Consider the following 22,622-nt stretch of genomic DNA (forward strand, 5'->3'; position numbering starts at 1 on the left):
AAGATGAGCAGAGGAGGGAGGAGTAAGTCTGTCCGTATGACAGAGTGTGTGTGCAAAGAAATATACATGTACATGAAAGACTGAATTTGTTTCTCAAAAAGGAGAAGATGAAAGATGTAACAGTTCTAAGTACCCTAGGGTTGTGGCGTGTTCAACACTATGTAGTGTTGCAGAGGATTGCAAAGTGTTGCAAAATGGTCTATAAATACAGCTCATCCTCAGGCAGCTATTAGCAGCCAAACAGAAGTTAACTTTTGTAAAGTGGAGGCTGGCTCTATCTGTGGGCTGAGTGTCAGAAAACTCTGACTCGTTAGAGGTGAAAACAGCGCCTGCTGCTTTTGTTTGGTCAGTTTAATATGTTTTATTTGTGTGCGCCACACAAACTGTTGTGATTTGTTTTATGTTCCTCCTACAAGAAAAACAACACCTGCTGTGCTCAGTGACGGCAACCTCACACCTACTGTTCACCCCTGTGTGAGCCTGTTAATCCATCTGCATGGAGGATTTAGTTTAAGTGACAATTTTAGCAGAGAAGCTAAAAAATGTCTCACCCACACATAGTGTTTCTTACCTGCGTATGCGGGGAGGTTTCGGAGGCGGCGTATCCCATCGCTCATCATCTGATTGGTGGCTTGCTTTGTCTGGGCTGCTTTCATCCTAGACAGATGTGACAAAAGAAAAAAAATTACATATGACTGAAAGAGTTGCCTGACATTTTGATGCGACTGTTTCAATGCTAAATTGCAAACCAAACTGACCTTGTTTTCCTTTGAATTCTTTGACCCAAATAAACACTGAAGAAGGTTTACAGGTTTAAACATACTGGAGTTACCTTCTTCATACAAGCTTTCTTTAATCACCGATTTAAGACATTCATACACTTTTGTCCTACTGCTCTCTTTTTTTCTCTTGTTGAGGTCTTTGGATCAGAGGATGAGTTAACAAAAATACTTCACCTAAGAAACATAATTATTCCTGAAAGAAGCCCTCCTTCTCTCAGCTACCGCTCTCTCTCCTCCTCTCATCTCTCCTCTTCCTCTTCCCCTCCTCTCTTCCCCGGTGACTCATTAATTTGACTCCATGATAATAAGATGATGACAGGAGAAAGTTCTGGCAAACTCATGACAGAGAGGGCAAACAGGGACACTTCAGCTCTGTGAGGAGGTATGAACACTCTAGCCTGCCAGGGATCTAACTCAAGTTTAGGACCCCATAGATATGTGCATGTATGTTGTCAGAATTAATGTATCAGGAAAGTATCCTTCAAACAACAGTGGCTGTGAGTGAGCAGAGAAACGCGTGTGGGATGAGCGTATGTGTAGGCTTATTGTTCATACTGCCATTGAGAGCACCTATGTGGGTGGGTAGTAACCAACAATGGCTGACTGGACATATTCATTGTGTGCATGGACTGAGTCAGTGCACCACACTGATAATGATTTGCTGTGTGAGTGTGGTGTTCTTCTTGGACTTTGTAAGATAAGAAGGTTATAATCAGTGGCAAAAAACTCTTAGTGTAGTCAGCACCCTCCTTGGTATACACCACACCCACTCTAACCAAATCATTAAAAGCATACACTGTATAACAAGTCAGTTAGTTTCTAAGTACATCACAGGTTGACCTCATTTTAAAGACACTGAAAGAAATGTTGTGATCTCAATTTAGAAAGTGTGTCAGCTGAGTCTTTTCTAATGTAAAAACGTGCCTTCTTGGACTGTGTCTTGCAAGGGTCTCCCTTTCCCAACGGATGTGTGTGTCTATTCTCAGACACAAAGTGCATTATGGGAGAGGGGTGATGTCACCAGAGCTTCCTAAGCAGGAAGTCAGTCACTGGATTGCTGCCAGTGCATGCTCTCATCGTCTGTCTGTCTGTCTGTTTTTAGAAAAATCTTTCACATCCTCCCACTGATCAGTGAGGTTTTTCTTGTTTGAAACCTGACTATGAGACTAACAGTAGTATTTGTGGGGAAATATTACACTATGCAAGACAATGACAGACCAAAGCAGACAGACAGTGAAATCCTAGAAAATAAAATACAGAAAAATAGGGACACTTTGTATTTAGTGTGTGAGATGTTATGTGTGTAAATCTAAATACGGTTAGTGTTGACTGACTGAGCAAAGATAGGTTAGGCTGTCTGCAGGGATCTTTCTTCTCGGCACAATCACTGCACCTCCCATTTTTATGAAACCCTCTCCTTCATTCCTGCTGCCCTCCTCCCCCCCTGTGACTAATTATTGTGTTTTTTTTCACACTATGAGTGTTAGCAACATCCTGTATTTCTTTAACACCAGACTGCATACACAGTGTGTGTGTGTCATACCATGCCATCGTGTATCTGCACGTTGGTAGGACTCTCCAGTTGCTGCAGTTGTTTCTCAAAGAGTTGAGCGATTGCTTTGTGTACTAACTCATACTGCTCCTACAGAGTGACAAAAACATAATGAGGAGAAAGTGTTGCACAAAGCGAGGTGTGGTAAAGGAGATGGAAGAAAAAAAACAATGGAAACATCTGAAAAGCTAACAGGTTCTCAAGTATGTATGAAATCAATAAATGAACTGTTATAATAACAACTTAGTAACTGCTCAGTATTTAAGAAAAGTAAATATAGTTAAAAATAATTACACAATACATTTTAAGAGTTAAAAAGGAGCTGGCTGTAAAATGCTTTGCATATAAATAATTGAAACAAACTACCAAAGTAACAATCTAAATATCACCATTGGTAATGCGTCTGTGATGGTATGATGACGGCTTAGTACCACTTGGCAACCATTATTTAGCATTTCTAGCAGTATTATTAAATTGCTTTGCATGATAATATCCTAGCACCCTGTGTGTAAAGGCAAAGCTGTAACAACAAACCTTAGTTTGAACAGCAGAGTGTCGCTGCGTCCTCATCTCTTGAATCAACCGGAAAATATTAAAATCTTCTGGAATTTTCTTTAAAAGGGAAGGGGTAAATAAAGGTTAATTGTCATTGGTGGGTAATTTGCTGTTCAGTGTACTTCAAAACAACTCACATAGCACCAGACCTGCATGGTTTGTCAGAAAAGCTTCACCATTATAACTGTGCATATGTTCACATACCCCAGCTTTCAGCAGGTTCCACGTGTAGTCAATAGCGCAGATAGCACCCGTCCTCCCACAGCCAGCACTGAACAGTCACAGTTACACATATTACATTAGATGATGCACACACAAAAGACACACACACTTAAGGTTTCATTGTTTCATTGCACATATACCAGAATACATGCGCACAAATACCAACGCTATTATTGTCAGGCCACAATACGACAATTAACAACAAACACATGTTTCTATGTAAGAACACCTCATCCAGACAGGAAGGAGACAGGAGCTACACAGAAGCTGATCACGTCAGGCACATAAAATGATAAAACTTGATCTCATGCTGTCACAGAGCTCTTTGCTCCTCTAAAGAGCAGTGTCTCCACACACATTAAACCACACAAAGCATCTTTACAGACGCAGAGATGCAGCTTTAAGTCCTGCTGTGTAACAGAGGAACCAGGAAATGTCCTCGGGCTGCTCATTATAGCTGATTACACACACATGGAGACAAGTGTGTGTGCTGTGTACACCCATGCATATGTGGACTAAAAATCTTGACTCTAAAGCAAAGCATGTCAAACTCAAGACCCACGGGCAAGATCCGGTCCGCTGCAATGTCCCATCTGGCCCGCACCACGATGTCCAAAACATATATGATCCGGCCCAAATCTTTTTTTGTAAATGTAAGATTTTCATATACATTTAAACTACCCACAACATTCCACTAAATGCTGAAACCACAGTCATACTAAACTAATGATTTATTTTGTGCAGCAAAAATAACAGGAAAGATCAAAGGTAGGCGCTCCTACTCAGGCTGTTGTTGGTGAGAAAGTGCAGCTCAGAGCTTTAATTGTTGTACAGCTGTGAACAATAGAGGCGTTTCAAGCCGAAAAGGAAAGTCGATGGTGAACACAGCTTCACAGATGGACACAGCAGTATATGTCAGAAGTTTGGTGGAAACAAACCTGCCTGATGTGCAAATAATCGCTGTCCTAAATAATCTCCAGTGTGATTACTTGACTAAACACAGAAAACAGGAGGATCGACACACATCTACAGAGGAGGCTAACCTTGTAGCAAAAACATATTTTTCATACAGTTAGTTTCGTGGTGAGTACCAATAACAGTGAGTGAGTGAAGTTCAAAATCAGTACAAGGAGTTTAGGGCTACTTTTTTGCATGTATTCAGAGTGACAGAGATTGTTGTGCACATTTACGCACATGACACAGCAAAGTCAACCTATTGCAACCTGCCAGCACATTAAACCTAATCATGAGAACCACTTTTAATCAAGACTACAAGTCATGTGGTGTATTTCATATGTATACACCTTGCATACTCTATTGAATTCCTGAGTTCATATGTAAGTAACTTCTTTTTAGAGTGACTGCTGAAAGGCAAACTCGCTCTCATTAACATGTTCCTCTTTATTAGTGTGACTGGCTGAGGACTAAGGAACTAGCCAGTAAGTACATGTTCAGTCTTCAGTAACTCCTCACCAATGTGTTTTTGTTGCAAGCATGCCACAAACGCTTTCAGCAAACACACCACAATTTCTCCTTTGTGTGAAATGTTCACTTAGGTCAAGTATGATACTACACTGTATATTTATGGTGGAGTCTCAGCACAGTATACCCACCTGCAGTGCACACATATAGGGACATCATCATGCTCTTGGTATTCCCTCATTAGTCCGATCATGTCCAGTATGGAGTCGAACGATGAAGGGACGTCATGATCAGGCCAGTTCATATAATGGAACTGTGTTATCCTCCGAGTTTCCTGCAGGGAAACATACAGGGATAATGAAGATGTTGCACAATACTGTTAAATTAAGGCACCTTTTTAGATGCTAAAGATCCTTTTTTACTTGCAGAAGCACAGTTTGCTGTTCAAACGTGGTACAGGAACAGTTCCACTTTGTCAGTCTGTTGAAGTGAGGACATTCTGCCACTCAGATATATCACAGCGACAGCAGGTGTATATTTGCCAAACACAATAAATTAGAAGTTGTTCCGTGCCTTTTGGATCAGCATGACCTGTTCCTGCTTTCCTATGAACCCTGTCCCCATATGTTACTTCTGCTCCCTGATCTGGACAACTTCTCTTTTATTAAAAAGCGTGTAAATCTAGCTCTAAACTCAGTAAGATTGACGCTTCCAGACTTGAAGCTGACATGATCAGATGCCATTAGATTAATAAAAAGGAATGTCTGTCTGGAAGTGTTACATAAAAAAAGTTGACACAACTCACATTTTCATACTGCACCATTAAAGTCCTGATAAAGTAGTCTGTTCTGGCCTGCTCTGATTCCTAGAAAACAAAGACAAGGAGAACATTTACACAATCTTTGAGTCAAACAGGCATTAGAACAAAATGTCAAAAATGTAGAAGACCCTCCCCCCCAAATGCCTCCCTTTTTTTACGGCACTCATTACACACACAAACACAGCTGTACTGTTATAGATTTGTCTGCTTACACAGGATATTCTGAAGGGGCCAAAACTCATGGGCTCCTCTCCCAGCAGCGGGAAATACCGCTCACACTTTTTCTAACCAGAGAAGAACAGAAGTTAGCTTTGGCTGAGAACAAAATACCAGACAGACACCACAGCTTCCTGTGCGCACACTCTTTCTGGTTTGTAACAAACAGCTAACACGGGACAGACATGATAACAACTGACAGAGTGGTTAAACACATACATACGGTAATATGTGCACATTTATATAGGATAGCCTTACCCTTCCCATCTCAAATTCTCGACAAGCCATTACAATGACCTGCAGAGACACAAACAGGAACATTTACAATCAATGTTTACACTCAAGGCTAGATTTTACATTTCCTAACATACAGCTACATTTCCTACATGTTCTATTTATGGAATGTTGTCACTGTCAAAATGAGCATGGGAGATTTAGAGTAGCCTCCTACAGAACAAGAAAAACTTCAGTGCATTTCTCTTTGTGGAGGAGCAGGGCCATGTCTGTTCATTTATTTCCCCCTTACAACTGTATATTAGATTATTCCCTTTGATCCTACAGGAGTAATTATCGTAGCTGCTGTTTAATTATCTCGATTATTACAGTTTTACAATTATTTAAACTATGCAAGGCTAACATTAGGTCATCACCACCTTTCTGCATACACATGGTGCCTTTGACTACACAATGAGCAACAAGGGATAAGGTTTTTTCTGAGTGTATTACTACCCTAAAAAGGGAACAAAAAAAGACATGTTTCACCAGGTCTTTCATCATCAAGTGCACTTAGGTAACAACTCCTGTTTCTAGTCAGCAAGCATGCAAACAGAAGGTTTTGCTATATTAATAGCCTCATGGGGGTTATATGCACTTTGTGGCTGGCTGAGCAAACACCTGCATAGTTAAAAAAAAAAGTCCAGATTATGGATATATTAATATGGTGTTACTACTCATACTTGTAAATACATTTTTCCAAAAGCCTACTTGTAGAAGAGCTGCAACACAAAATTCTCTGTAGTCCAAAAGGCCTTTTTCTAAGAGAATGTTTGTGATATATTATACTCCAAACACTAAACCAGAAAACTTCATGCACCGGGTGAGCAAAAGCAGTTTGCGCACACACATTCACAGCCATACTCACAGCTACATTGTACTCCCAGTTCATCCGCCAGAAGTCATTGACTGTGTTTGGCAGTGGGCCCTGAGTTGCAATATAGGCCTCAAGGCCATCCATACCCTAAAAGGAAAACATGATAATGAAGTTAAAAAATATGCACATTTTTACATAACAACCTACTAATAGAATTCAAAATATATGTTTTTACCTTGATAAAGTTGGCATTGATATAATCTGTGTCCTGATTGGTGGTTTTTAATGTCAGCTTTACTCTACTGTGATCAACTGGGGAGAAAAAAAGGACAAATGTTTATTTAATAGACACAACCTTACTGCAGACCGAGAGAAAACAAAAAAAAAGAAAAATACATGCTGTACAGACGGTAATAAACAGGCAGCAATATCCCCATTCCTATGCACAGACATCTGTTCCAGATAAACCAGTTCTTCCTTTGCCTTATCAGTAGCGCATTCACTAAAAGCCTTAATGAATGAATGAGTGAATGGATGGATAAAAAGGGGAGAAGGAGGATAAAGGTATAAAAAAGTAGGACAGATGGGTCATGTATGCTTCCCCTGAGGTCATTAAGCTTAATGAGAACTCTATGTGTATGTGCAAGACATAGGCCATTACATGACCCTTTACAACAAACCAAGTAGGTGTGCTTGATGAATGTAAATGTTTCTACAAACAATCAACAAAACAGACAAAGCAGGGTTTGCTTTTACTGCATATCTCCATTTTCCTTTATTTATAATCTTGAGAAATTATGTCTAAAATTGAACTGTGGTAGGTAATATGTTCTTTTTATCTGACAGTGTACATTGTATGTTGTATATTTTTGGCACAGTGACCTTTAAAAACCAAACACATACAGTATTAAAGCTGCAGGAGTAAAGGTTTCTTATAGATCATATTGTCATGCAATGCTGTAGATCAAAACTAAATCAAAGTGCTGTAGCTATTAATGGCAGCTAAATGTTATCACTGTGAATCAGACATGCAGAGGTGTTGCATACTTTGTTGAGACAGCAGATAGACTGCTGAGATAACATCTGGCCTCAATCAGAACATGTACAAGATTTGTTTGTTGTAAGAGGGTCCATCTGAAACACTGCAAAGTAAATGACAGAAGGATTCTCGAGAGCGTCTTGCGAGCATATGCAAGGAGGGATGGCTGTAAATGTATTTTACGCATATGTTTTCAATATCATGCCATGAAATGTGATATTGTTTACCCCTACAGATCTGTCACATGTCCCAAGATGAGCAGTGAGATCCCTGAAGACATATTTTTTATACTGTATACATATGTCATATCCAAAACGTATGTCTGAAGTGGTTTAAAAATGCTTAGGTGATTCCTTTCTTACTGTCAGTTTGTCGTCACAAATATGCCACGATGCTACAGCCATGATAACACTTTTGTTAAGCTACATTTGCTTCTGAATGAATAGATGTCAATAGTACCTTGTCACATCAACAGCATTAGCTAGATATGAGTTAGTGTCAGTAGGATTTTGGCTAGTGTAAAAACAGCTGAAAGATTCTGATGAGGAACATAAGGAACATTCATTAAGGAGACTGCTGTATCCCCCCAAAACTTTACAGTTATATTGCCCTCTTCAGAGCAAGAGTTTTTGCACAAGAATATATACAAATCAAAGCCAACATGTCTGCTGTGGCAAAGGGCTGTTCATTTGTGGGTGCAGCAGTACTTACATGGCAGTATATCTTTATATCTGTTCTTTTTGACATTCTCCTCTCTTTCTCCTACGTTGGTGGGGTATATCTTCTCCGTCCGGTACTTGGTTGATAACCGCCGTAATCGCTGGAAAAAAAACAGCATGGGTTATACTCATGGAAGGTTTTATTATGACAACATTTCAAGGATAATAGACATCTGCAATACAAGGTAAGTCACACTATCATAGTCACATAAATAGAAATGAGTGAAGGTTTACATTTAGGTTACAGTGGACTTTAACACTTACATACAGTATTGCCCATCCTTTTTCAACACTGACACTCGCTATTAATACCACAGCACCCTGCTCTCTCACACACACTCCTTTTCCTCTCTGTGGAACATGAAGTTCAGTGTGGCCAAATCTAATAGTGGCTGACACTGATGAAGACACATTCAGTTAATGGAAGAGCACAATTACGCTGTCTCTTGTGTGACAGCAGGCTGAAGCTTAGCTGGCTGTCCTTGAACACTGTGGCCCAGAGGAGAAGATCTTATATATTTTTTTATTTTAGAAAGAGAATGTCACTAAAACTGAGTATTAAAACATTACCATGTTTTAACACACCAGGCATTTCAACTGTGACTAGCAATTCAAGCTACCATACATTTTATTCAGGCTTTTCTGCAACTTCCACTTTTATCCTGCTATTCCTTCATTCTTATGGCCTCAAGTGTTACAGTGAAACTTTTTTCTTCAAAAGAACAGTAAAACTTTTGCACAAAAAAAAACATTACTGCTCCACTCTGATAGCATTCACATGGTATCACTCTCATGGGCCCTTTTTACTCTCTCAGTTGGTTCAATCACTTTTCTCTCTGAGAGAGTAAGGAAATTAGGCATCTCCCCTCTCTGTCTCTCTCTCTCTCTCTCTCTCTTTCTCTGTGAGTCTGAGAAAGTCAGCGTGGGCGTTCAGGCTTCTGGAGCCTCGTGTGAAACATGGTCCCACCTCCTTTTTGCAGGCTTCCCTCCTGTTACTGTTACACAGACATGTACTGTACATCCTGATTTCCTGAGTGTCAAAAACATTTTTTTTCACCCTTTTTGGTGACATGACTCTATGCTACTGCATGCACATAAAGACAGACACGCACCACCAGACCAAAAAATGATCTTTGAACAACATTTTGTAAAAGTGTACAAGCACTGCCTGGGCAATCAGCTTACACCAAGTAGCAGAGAAGGTACCCTAAAACACCTTTAACTTTGCATGTCTCATCTTTGTAAACCACAAAAACAGACTATGGGTAACTGAGGGAGAGGAAGCAAAGGGAGAGAGATACACACAGACCGTGGGCGGCAACACAGCTGTGTGTGTTCATTTGCGTCTGTGTGTGTGTGGTAATAGCATTAGAGCTCCTCTGGCCTCATGTGAATTACATTTGCAACAGAGGTCTGCTTCTGTGCTGGGCCAGAGCCCGGAAAGACACACACACAAATCAAAACACATATATACACGCAAAGAGCAGAAAAAGCATGCAGTAATGATTAGAACTAGTTTCCCCTTTGTAGCCTGTTTGCCATTCATTTACAGAAAACGTAGTAGTTCATTTTTCAATTAAAACATGCATTTTTACATTTTTGCAGCACTTCAAGTCACTTCAGTGACTTGCAGCATCCCTCATTTCCAACGTGAAAATGCAAATGATCAGGAAAAACCAACTTCATTTCTCTACTTAAAACCTGTGCAATTTCAGTTTACATGATCATATCTCCTGCATGTGTTATCTGCACATCCTCTGATAACAACCTTTGTGTACAAACACACAGACAGGTAAAAACGCACACATACGTAGACAAACTCACATACAAACATACAAAGTTTTTGCTTTCACAAAGCACCACTTGAAGGCTGCAAAGTGGAAAGCTGTACTTAAAAACAAACCCTGAAGAGGAAAAGAAAAAAAACATAAGTGGAGGGGAGTGTGGGTATTTCAGATAAAGGAGCAAAAAAAAGGGTGATTTGGGAAAAAGAAAAAACAACCGTGGGGACAAATAAAGAAAGAAGGAGGGGGGAGAGGAGAGCAAAGACTTAAGAGCCTCTTGGTAAGTAAGCTAATGGGTCCCTTTATTCGTTGTTTCTGTCGTTTATTCACACGCTCCCTTTACACACTCTGTCACTTCACACTAACGTCTGTTCTGAAAGGAGAAGGTTGGTGCAAAGAAAGAGGGCAAAGAAAAGTAAATATCCTTGCTTCTATCGCATCTCAAGCGCACTCTTCTGGCGACAAGGATTAGAAAAATAATAAAACTGACAGAAGCAGGTGTTTTGAATTTTTTTTGTCAAAAGCTTAATGATCTTCAGTCCTTTCATGGTCCCCACTTTGCTCCTGTTCTTTCCACACTCTCTAACATCTCTGTTCTCATTTATGTCTATTACTTTCTCACCTCCTTTACAGTCACAGAAGTAAAACAGCATGACTGAGTTGGCCAGTTTCCTGTGAACGCTCAACTTCCACTGGCACACACACACTTACATGCTGGGCGGTGCCCGCCAAAAACCCAGTGCTGACTTTACAGAGCCCCTTCAGGGTGTGACTGAGTCATGCTTTCAGACACATTTCTTCACAATGACTTGGCCTAAAATGACTGAGGGATGCCAGGGCAGTAACTGGGCCAGGATAGCCAGATGGAAGGAAAAAAGAAAGAGATTAAAAAAAACCTGGATGAGACTGAAAAAGCATCGCTGATGTAGAGGTAGTTGTTAGTGGATCTAACCTACTTTCTGTCTCCTGGCTGAATAAGTCAGCATTGCTGTACTTCCTTGGCACACTGAATAATTCACACAGACACACAGAACAACGCATTCTGTCTGTTAAACTCAGAAGCACTGATTGGCAGAAAATATGCTCTTCCTGAAGAAGTGGTGAAGAAAAGGTTTTTAAGCATGTGTGTGGCCAGGAAGTGGGGTTGTTGAGCACTAGTGGCAGAGAGGAATAACTGACGGTCACCTTCCATGCAGACACACATAAGCTAAAATAGGTCACCCCCTTACAATGCTCTCAGAAAAATCCATCTCCAGCGCTAAGAGCATGCAGGGAAAAGATGCACTGCTACAGAACAGAGGCTAAAAGGGTCTGCGTGGCCCTCAGCAAGTTTGTTTGCTCACTCTAACAATTCAAAATATAATTGGTGTTCTGTCTGCATGTCATTCTTTATTACCAAGACGAATGTTTTAATACATGATTGAAACACGTGTTATGACATGAACAAAAGAAACCTTAAAAGAACAGCTAGACATTTGGTAACATACTTTTCTGCATCCATTACCTTAGTTCAGTATAACAACTGAAAAAGAGACATAATACAAACTATAAAATACCATATAGCTGCTTACACTTCAGGTTCAATATGATCAAACTAATAATTCTGGGGTTTGACTGCCAGGTAAAATAGTGACACCACTTCCTTTGGCTCTAAGAGATTGTCAGTTATTATCAAGATTTAACACATCAAGTAAATCTTCAGGGAAATAATCAACAACAAAATATGTTAGTTGCCTTTAGTTTACTACATAGACATACACATAAAGTGAATTTCCCAAAATGGTAACCTATACTACAGTAATGTTGAAAAAAAAACAGGTAATTATTTCATGTGTCCATTATTAGTTTGACAGTAAAGAGAGCTTTGAATCAAGCTCACTAACTAAGGAAATAACATAAAACCACACCCTGACTACTGGTATGACTCTGGGGTGCAAACATGCACACATGTCTGGACTGTGCTGCTATTTTCACTTCACAGTTTGTGGTCAATATAGGTCAGTGGAGCACTGATAGCATGAGTGGGCATGACGATTTGCACATCCACACAAGCACATGGGTAAACAGCATTTATTTCTTTACCACAAAGCAGAATGTGTTTTTCTTTTATTAGCCATGTCATCTGTCACTTCTTAAAATGCATTTCTAAACAATTTGATAGAATCACTGCTAGAATGACTGTTATGTAAGTCAAAGACCAGACATGGTGCAATGTCAATAAATAGTTCCTGAATAAGTATGTCTCTCAAACCTAAGTCTGTGTATGTGACCGCATGCATACTTCTTAATGATACACACACACACTGACCATAGGAAGCACCTGTACTGAACTGAAAGTCCTCTGGTTCAAACAGCCATTTTAAACCACCATTGCCTCTGGATGCCCACTTCCTTTGAGACCTTAACCATACATGTACAGTCCACAGCATACTGTACACACACAACACTCAACAGTGCTTCCTGTGACTAATGAGTCTGTGTTTGTGGCTACGTAATGGCAAACGACAAAACAAAGGGGACGAAGAAAAATTAAGCAAATGGAAGGATGCTGACGCACAACAGGCTAAGTGACAGTCAGGACTAAGAAGAATTAAGACAGCCAGAGGTTTATATTGTCGTCATAGTATATCATAGAGCCACAAGTCAAAAAACACCATTCAAAGGTGACACCCCTAACATCTGTTTTAAAGGAGAAATGGACATGGGATGGACACTGTAAATGAAACAGTAATTTGTTCTTATACCTTGAGCTGTCAGGATACTGCTAAACGTCAAAGTAAGTCCTGGTGCACCACCAATCTCACCATGGCAAGGTTAGTGATGCCTGCAATTCATTAGTCATGATGAATAAACTCCTATTGGTCATTTCTTCCAGAAACGGGTCACGTGACGGGGTTAGGCAATTCATGGGAGGATATATAGTGACTGAGTATCAGAAAGTGTCTGCATCATGTTTCTCAACATATCCACACCACAACGCTGTAAATTTTCAAACCTAACATGCCTAGAATCATACATAAAATGTACAAATGACAGAAAAAAAGAAAGATAAATACAGATGCCCACAGGGTTTTACAACATCTTCAATGAATTCATTCATTAAGTGTCCTCATGTAAAACACTGAAACCCCCCAACTAGCTTCAGTTGAGCTATTTTGCAGCTGACCACCATGTGACTGTCCTGTGAAGACATCATTTTCACTGCATGACCTATCCACCAGCGGAATCATGGAATACTCAAAAGCACAGAGACCAGACACATTTCTGGAGGACATTTTCATATAAATCACCCTAATACACAAGCAAACAGAGTTGACATTCACCAGCTTTAGCCGGTGGTGATTTCCCACTCTGGATCCCAGCCTGCAGTAGGAAGCAGATGTGGACAAACCTCATATAATCCCAGTCATCTGGGACAGGGGCTCAGTGTGAGTTTAGTGTGTGCACGTATTAATCACTTTCCTGCTCAGATATTCACCGTCTGTATGTAGGGTCAAACTACTGACCTTGTGCTCGGAAGCCTGATTCTCAATGCGCCTGTGTGATTTTATGCCGCACAATCAAAACAGAGTGTGCTTTTCTGTGCATTCATCTGACATTTTTGCTGATATATCTTCCATGACCACACCAAGGACACCTCAGCAGGGCAAATGCTGTTGCTAAGAGTGTGTGAATTGCCAGGGACGATGACTCTACCATGTATCCATTTCCTTTCACACAAGTCACACGTTGCACACAAAGAGGGCATTGCTGCATAATTTCCTGTGTGGTCTCCTTATCTTAATCAATTAAAGTTCTTCTGCCTTGTTACTGTGTCCGATAACTTTCCTCTGCCAAAGACTTACACACACACGCTCAACTCAAGAGCGGAAATATTGCATTGCGTCTCTTCTGAGAAACACCCGGCTTAGAGGCAAAAGGCTGGTTTCTGGGTTAAGCTGTAGGAAGGGGTGGGTGAGAATGAAGGAGGCTTGTGACACCAGAAGAAATTGGGAAGTCTTGTTTCTTGAAGTAGTAACGTGAGGCAGGCTTACAGTGGATGCCACACACATGCTCGCACAGATAGCAGCCGACCCCTGCAGTGTACCCCCTGCACCCACACTCACAAACAAGCAAATAAAAACACAGATAAACAAACACAAGGGGCTTCTGATTGTTTTTGGAGAGAAGATAACAATCAAGGCAGATATACTACATCACTATTCTTAGTAGATACTGAAAAAGATTACAGTTAAAAAGTTTGTTTAAAACAAGTGTATGGGTACATAGCAAATACAGGCCAACAGTATGTGATAAGCTCCTATTAAACAGCACATGCAAACTCCTCACTGGTACAGAAAGGACCAGGCAAACTGCTTTCATTCTGCTTCCCAGAGCTCTTTTTCGACATGTCTGACTGATGAGTTTGAAGATGAGAACCCAGCATACTTTACATACTACAGCAGGTACCATATTTCACAAAAACAGAGACAGCTTTTCTACTGTTTAGCTAGAGCAGTCACTACCACAGTTGTCTCTGACTGCTGTATCTTTAGAAAAAACATGTCACCATTCCCTTCAAATCACTCACACTGTGCTGCCACTACCCTACCATTCTGTTACACACAAATACAGACCTTGAATCCTTGACCAAATGTTTGTGTGACACGTGCAAGAAGGTTGCACTGGCAATTCTTGTGTTATTTATTTTTTTTTTTTTATTTACCGTAACCTTTATTTAACCAGGTAAAAACCCATTGAGATCCAGATCTCATTTGCAAGGGTGACCTGGCCAAGAGGTCAGCAGCACACGTCAAGAACAGTATAACAACATTTTAAAGGTGGTAAACAAGATCAAAACAGAGCAGTGAAAATAAGTGCAGCAATAGAAAGATATCTTAAAAACACAGGCACTGATGAATGGATGTTTTTTGCCTAATGTGTAGTAAAGAATTAAAAGTTTTAAATGAGATAAGCTCAGAGATTTTTAAATCAGTCTGGAGGGTATTCCAGGCTGAAGGGGCAGAGTAGCTAAAGGCCCGCTTTCCTAGCTCAGTCCGCACATGAGGGACCTGCAGGTGGTAAATGCCACTGGAACGTAGGGCATAGTGGCTGGTAGTTCGCTGGAGAAGAGCACACAGATAAGGTGGTGCCAAACCAAGGAGGGTTTTATAGATCAATGCCATCCAATGAGTGTGCCTCCTCATGTTCACATGCATGTAAATACAACTCAATAACAACTAGGGGAAGCCCGCTGGTATCAGTGGAAACATAAACATACACACACAGAGGCATGTTTGGCATATTCAAATCTCTTTTTTCTTTTCTTTTTTTGGCCTCCTGTTTATCTTTCTCTCTTTTCATGTGTACCAAAGAGGATACTTGAAAAAAAAGTGTTTGCACCCATGTTTTTTTTTTATGTGCTGCTTCGGAGTAAGCAACAAAGGCGTGGCAGGGGCATCACACACAATCACACACTTACACGTAGTGTTTTATATCAAAGTCTGTACAAACTCGAAGGTAACACATCACAGAAAAGATCACACAGATGTGAGCTTCCTTTTGCTCTTGGCGGTAGGTTTTGTTTCCTGTCTTGCATCACACTTCTTTAACACCTTCTCCTAACCAGCTTTAACCTCTTTTGTAGCCTTGTGTCTGATCCTACTTTAAACTGCAGGTCATTGTTTTTAAAGTAATTTTAAGGTGGTGACAAAATATTTGATTCTCATGTAAAGTCTTGTTTGTCTGTATATTTATTGTGCAACCTCTTGTCTTGGCCAAGACAACTTCATACAACATCACACTGCTTGCCTATAGTAACAAGTGCAGGTTTGGATCTTCAACTGTCTGCCAGCACTTGAGAGATTTATTGCCACTGGGGCCAAAAATCCATGCAAACATTACAGTGATGTTTTTGGATTGCAACATGTACTAAATGTTTTATCTATCTGGAGGCATGGTGGCTTACTGGTTACAGAACTCTTCCTCTTCCCATAACACAGAGGTCACAAACTCAATCCCTGCAGCTTGTATGTCTATCACCAGCTGTCTGTTCAATCAACCTCGAGCTAAACTCTGTACACCATCCACCTCACTCAGCATACTGTAAGTAGGACTGTTGTCTGAACACAGAACAGAAAAATGTGTCAGTGTAAAATAAAAATTGCTAAATTACATTTGTCCAAATGAAAAGTGTCTTCTGTGCGGACCCTTTCTCTGCTAACAGGAAGTGACAGATAACAGCTAGAATGCAAAAGGATGCCTCAAACACGAGCAATGAGCACTCTCACCATACAACACTAGATCTAACATCACAATGCCAGATTTGTGAGTTAGCAATATAACTTTCAGAAATCAGACGTCTCTCTCTCACACACACAGACACATACTTAGTTTCACAGCTTAATAATTGTATATGAATATAATCACTACCATCATAGATGTTCACATGCCAACTTATACTTTATTGTACTTTAATACAAAAATTGCCCCCCACTTTGTCCAAAAAATATCTCCATATCATTGCTTTTGTAACAAGCTAAACTACCTATTTGTTTTTTTGAAAAAAAAACTGTCTCCCTTACATAAGCACACTAATAGCTACTTTGGAAAGTCGTGGGTTGACAGAGCCAGTTGATAACCACCCTCGTGAAACACGCAAGATTGCCATTGTTTGGTTTTGCGGAACCAGCAACCACACAGATGGCCCAATTCTGCAGAACCTGCATCACAGGAAAGACTTCAGCACATAGTCTGCCTGTTACCCTTTGGAATAAGCTATCATCATCACCAGGCCACTGATGACAAGTTGTAAGAGATATCATAACTCAACCTTAAATCTCTTGAATAGCTACTTAACTTTTGACAGCAGTGAGAATTTACAAACATGGTGTTTGTAAGACATTACCTGTCTAGCAAATACCAGATATATAAAATAAAATCATCCACATGCCAGCCACTGTTCTTTATGTTTATGTTTGAGTACTTAGCCATAGCCAGATTTTGGGGCCATAATGTAATCATGTGAGGTAAATATAAAATGTGTACAATTAATACTTATGAGGTGCAATATTTATTCTTACACCCCACCCAGACAAAAAAGGATATACCCTTCCTGAGAGTCCAATGTGAATGTTAATGACTGGGTCAACTATGACAACAAAACAACTAAATATCACAGGATGCTTTTTGCTAATCTAAAGTGTTGCCGCTTCATCAGACAACTGAAAAAGAGTTTTGAATAAAGCGTATAATCTCTGACTCCTTGCAGTACCACAGCCTGTAATTACGTCTATAAAACACATTCTATATATAAACAACAATAGGCAGTTAAAGTGGGTGTTATGTCAGGGTGTTCTGGTGACTCACTGCACAGAGAAGCACACCCCATGTGTTTGTGGCACTGTGAGTTTGACTCCAACAACTGAAAGGATTTAATACAGACCAGCAGCAACTAGCTAAAGTACTTGCTTACATGTTTGGCTGATGATGAACATTAACAGTGTTCAGCACATTGGCACAAAGCCCATCTTTACTCAAGTTTTTATTGTCTGCAAGCTGGTGCATTTACTAAATAATTTAACTGAAACTTCTCAGGCTGATGTTGCCAGCTGTGAGCAAATGTAACTTGAAGCACCATTTCTATATACGGCCCTATAAAGCTGATGTTCAGCAGTGCATCTGTACAAAAATAACCAGATTACTATGACTTACCAGGAAAAGGAAATAGCTCCAATTAAAGCACTTTCTATGAGTCGTTAAAGACTTCAGTCACTGAAGATTTTTGGTAGCAAAAAAAGGCTTAAAGGGGGGGCATGCAGGCAAATCTGATAAAAATAAACCTTTACAAGTTCACACTGTTGAGATTCATTCCTGAGTGTACATTAGAAGATAATGGCTGTAGTAAGTAGTTCAACAAGGTGTGGATGTCTGTAAAGCTATGAATGAGAAGTATGCTGCTGCTACAGGAAGAAACTACATTTACCCTGTTCAACCCACAAGGAGAATTTAAGGTGAAGACAAACGAGAACACAGATAGATGCCTATTGCTAAAAAGGAAAAGTTGAATCTCTTAAAACTACCTGCATTATGAAATACATAAACTGTAAGTCAGCCGACAGCAGACTAGTCTCAGCTCCTTCACCATAAAGCGGTTCCTCAATGTGTCAGTCCTCCTGGTTGTTTGATTTCTGCACATCTCCCAACTGTTTTCTCAGATATGGGCACAACAAGAGCTATGTCATCAGCACAAAGTATAGATACAAAGTTTTATTTATTTCAGAGCTTGTTATTGCCTTTTATGACAGCTTCAAATAATGTAGCCTTGATCCAAAGTGTGCCAAAGAGTTGACAAAGTTCCACTTTTAAAGCCAGGACAAAATGTTATGAAATGGGCCAAGAAAGAATGTTGCAAGCTCCAGCAAGCAGCTTGCATGAAGTAGGGAAGTAAGGAGAGAGTGAGTGTGAGTGTGTGTGTGTATTTGCAACTGTAGGCAAAAGGAGAACGTAGTTACCCATTCTGACACTGATTAGGTTGTTTCCCAAGAAAAACTACAATACAATAAAGCAAATGTAAAAATCTAACCCATAATGTGGATCCCAAAGAATACCCAAATATAAAGCTAGCATCTGCTGCTACTTTTAACATATAACCACAGCCAGTTTTACCTGATTATAAAAAGTTATATTAATCAAACCTACTGTGTTACAAATACAGGTCATTTACTTGACATTTGCAAATACATTTTAACAGTCACTACACTTAAATAACACAAATGTTATAAACGTGTCTGTTAATATTTCAGGTCCTATTTCAAGTCTACAGTTGCAACATAGCAAGATCCAGTGATGTAGTGAGAGCAAACGTATGGCTGCAGGCAAACAAAATATGTTATCAAACAGTTCAGGCTTGAAAAATCCTATCTATGTGTAATTAAGAATAACAAGAGAATGTGGAATATGCTGGATATTATTACTCCATTAATCACAAACAAGATACATTTCACAAATGATGATGACAGAGAGGTAGTAAGTGAGGATGATGGGTTTACTTGTTTCGGTTTGGGGCTGGTGTCTGTTTCTGGAGGTCTCAAGTTACAAAGAGGGAAGGAACCACAAACAGAAGAAGCAAGAAATAAAATGATGTGTGAGCAGCTCTTAAATGGATGTTGACAGAATTTGTAGCAAAGGTCGCAACACTGACCAAGGAGCCTGGAAAAGGGGCAAAAATCAGATCCACCAGAAGGTCTTGTTCACATTGCTGGATAGAGCTACAGCTGACAAATATCTAACTACTGTAGTGTGGAGCCAATACAGATTGTACCCTTTCCTACTGTAGACAAAAGCCAGATGTTAGCGTGTGCTAGTGGGTTTTCTTTCTAGTATGAAAAGGGCTCCGTTTCACAAGTGATTTTTATGGCAGGAGAAAAGCAAAAGGACGATCACAAACACAAACAGGAGGAGCCTACATTTCCAGTTATTCCACATATTTTGGACCCTGCCACTATGTGGTGTCAGCAAAGCTATGTGTAGCATCATGCTGTTATCAGTTTACTAGATGAAAAGAAATGTGGTCTAGTACAACAACCCTACACTAAACCCTAGGATTCAATGTCCCAGTTTACATTAATACTACTGCAATTTTCAGGGGGTGTGGTAGGTGTCTCCAATAAATGTGACAGCATTCGTTACTAATGTTTTGCTAACTGTAAATGCAAATCAAGGAACCTGTTAGCATTCACTACAGTGCACATCTGCCCTACACTTTTACTAAATAAAAATAAAAATCTAAACAATCTTCGAATAAGTCATGCTATAAATATTTTCCAGAGCTTACTGTCATTATAAACAAGCAAACAACAAACAAAACTGGACATAACACAAGCAATTATAGTCAGGTTTGTTTACAAGCTTATTGAGTATCTGAACGGACAATGAATCACTGCACTACACGGGCATGGTTAGCAGACAGTAGCACTGCACGTTAGCCTAGCTTACCTACAAGCTAATCTGCTCCAACAACCCACCATGTAAAAAATGTGCCCAGGGCTGTTAAATGATGCCTTGTCTTTTATTATAAAGAAACAGGACTCGGTGGCGTTTCAGTGGTTTGTGAGACAATGCTAGGCCGCCGTGCAAAGCCTGGATATGGGAGGAAAAGGAAGAGGGCAGTGTGGCCGCCCCTACCTCACCTCCTGGGGGATACAGGGAACCAGGAGACGGGTAAGGAGGGGTGGGTGGGTCATGGTGGGTCAGTGTGACGGAAAAGGTGGAGATTAATTAGGAGGTGAGATCGATATAAGATAAAAGAGACAAGGTGTAGACGCCTGTTAATTCTGACTCACCATAAAGTCGCTGGCGAAGTTGTCCTCTCCCCTCACCTCGTCCCCCTCGCTCATGGCCTTCACCCCCTGGATAAACTTTCTCAGGATGCCGGCTTGGTCCATCCTTCAGTCCTCTTGTTCCGTAGCCGATTCCTTTAAAAATATTCTCCCAAACTAGCAGGGGAGAAGGAAATTCAAAAATAAAAAAGAGGACACAAGGGAAAGGGAAGAGGGGAAATAAATAAAAATAAATAGGCTTCACGGGTCCTCCCAGAGAGTCATCGTCGCTTCACAACACAACACCTTTTTTTTATTATCGCCCCATGTTGTTTCTCCCTTTCCTTCTTTCTTCTGGACTGTTTTCACAACGACAGCCTTTAGTCCCAACGAAAAGCAGCGGCGGCCCGGTTTTCTGCCTTACAAATAAGTTTACCACCGCGGCGCAATGTAAACTGTAAACACTTGGCTCCGTTAGAAAATAAAAAGAAAGAAAAAAGACAAAAACCCTAGTCTGGTCAGGCTATCTACCCCTCCCTGTCTACCTCGGTTGCCACATTCACACACTGCTGCTCCTTATTCGCTACTGGGGAACATCCGGACTGGGCAAAGCCAACGGAGAACAAGGCCCGCCACTTCCAGGATACAACCGTCTCTGATTGGACAACGAAGACCACAAATTAGAATCTTATTGGGTAGCGTAGATGTAACTTTACTAAAGAGCCACATCTGATTGGATAGAATCTGTGTCTGTCATTTTGATGCGACTCGACCTACACGTTGGTATTATAACCTATTGCTGTAGGAATGTACGTTTTTGAATCTTTAGTGAGAATATAGGGCTTTAAATATCCCACCTCCCATTATCCTTATCAATATTATGTATTCCATCAGTTTCCCTCAATTTGCTGAAGTATTTTAATCACTATATACATTGTTTTTAATAGAATTACAGGAAACAATGAATGAATGTTCTATTGCATCCTGTCTATCACTGTCTGCTATAATAACAGAAATGTATTTTTTTTTTAAATGGCAGCAGAGATTCACATATCACTGTTTTCCCACGGCATGAAATGAGTGACAACGACATTAATAAGAGAATAACATAAATCTGCACTACTGCCTGGAGCAGACATGCTAGCTTGCGTTTGACAACATTAAGGTTTAAAAGGTAGAGATATACATTATGGGATAGATATAAACTAACCAAAAATTAGTCACATATATTCACACATGTTAGTTAGTGGGTTGTTTATGAACTACGCTGAGTTTACAAGCTAGCTGCTATATTGATTCGCAGCTCCTCAGGTAAGCAGCTAGCCTGCTGGGAAGGAGTTTGAGTGGCAAGTGTTAAACTAAAGTACAATGTATTATGTAAAATATCACAGTAAATGGAAAAATGGAATCAAATGGAATAAATCTTCGCTTATATATATATATATTATTTGGTTGTATGGCTGAAGGACAGGGTTATCAGATAGATAGACAGATAGAATATGGACCTCAGTGAAAGCACAGCTACCAGCCAACAGATTAATGGGTTAGATATATAATCTGGATTAAGATATTTCCACAAATAGAAAGAAAACCAATGTATCACGTAACATCCCCACAAATAGTCACGTGGCTCTGTGTGTGTTTAGGTTAAATGCTGTGTCACATGCAGCCTTTGTATCAGGGTAAATAAAACATTTGTTATACAGAGAAATACTGTATACAGGTTCCAAATTGAGCATCCAGTTTATTTACATTTGATGCAATTGTCAAAGTGAAGAGAAAGAGATAGATGGAAGACAGAAAGAGGAGCAGATTGGTATTCTGGATGGAGCTGTCAGGGAATGGAGACTCAGAAGATACTTACACATGATGAACTGTCGTCCAAAGAACACACAGAGGCAGAAAGGGAAATCGAGTCACTTTGTTTTCCTTTGGTTCTACCAGAGACAACAAACAAACCCATCCATTCAGAGTAAGTAAGATGGAGAAGGAGAGGGGACGCTGTCACAGAGCCAACAAGCTTTTTACTCACACAAACTGCTTGTTGTTGCTCTTGTCTTCAAACGTATTTGCTTGTTATTATGCAGTAAATACTCCATGTTTGCCTTCTTTTTTCTCTATCT

The 22,622-nt window shown here is 40.1% G+C and overlaps 1 protein-coding gene across 4 annotated transcripts in view; it reads right to left on the reverse strand.

The window, feature by feature from the left end:
- Positions 1-21,076, reverse strand: part of ptpn12 (protein tyrosine phosphatase non-receptor type 12) — a 31,301-nt gene extending 10,225 nt beyond the window's left edge. For 3 of the 4 annotated variants that reach the window (XM_028429681.1, XM_028429656.1, XM_028429671.1), the window contains exons 1-12: positions 20,524-21,076; positions 8,410-8,518; positions 6,895-6,971; positions 6,711-6,806; positions 5,828-5,866; positions 5,566-5,637; positions 5,339-5,398; positions 4,725-4,867; positions 3,094-3,160; positions 2,869-2,946; positions 2,326-2,424; positions 572-657 (exon numbers count right to left, since the gene is read on the reverse strand). In XM_028429681.1, the coding sequence (XP_028285482.1) occupies positions 572-657; positions 2,326-2,424; positions 2,869-2,946; positions 3,094-3,160; positions 4,725-4,867; positions 5,339-5,398; positions 5,566-5,637; positions 5,828-5,866; positions 6,711-6,806; positions 6,895-6,971; positions 8,410-8,518; positions 20,524-20,625 (1,028 nt within the window). In that variant the 5' untranslated portion in view covers positions 20,626-21,076. The remainder of the gene's footprint in view (positions 1-571; positions 658-2,325; positions 2,425-2,868; positions 2,947-3,093; positions 3,161-4,724; positions 4,868-5,338; positions 5,399-5,565; positions 5,638-5,827; positions 5,867-6,710; positions 6,807-6,894; positions 6,972-8,409; positions 8,519-20,523) is intronic. The other variant, XM_028429664.1, reaches the window with a different exon arrangement.
- Positions 21,077-22,622: the final 1,546 nt, after the last annotated feature.

The sequence above is a fragment of the Parambassis ranga genome, chromosome 2, assembly GCF_900634625.1.
Source record: "Parambassis ranga chromosome 2, fParRan2.1, whole genome shotgun sequence".
In the NCBI taxonomy this organism is placed as follows: domain Eukaryota; kingdom Metazoa; phylum Chordata; class Actinopteri; family Ambassidae; genus Parambassis; species Parambassis ranga.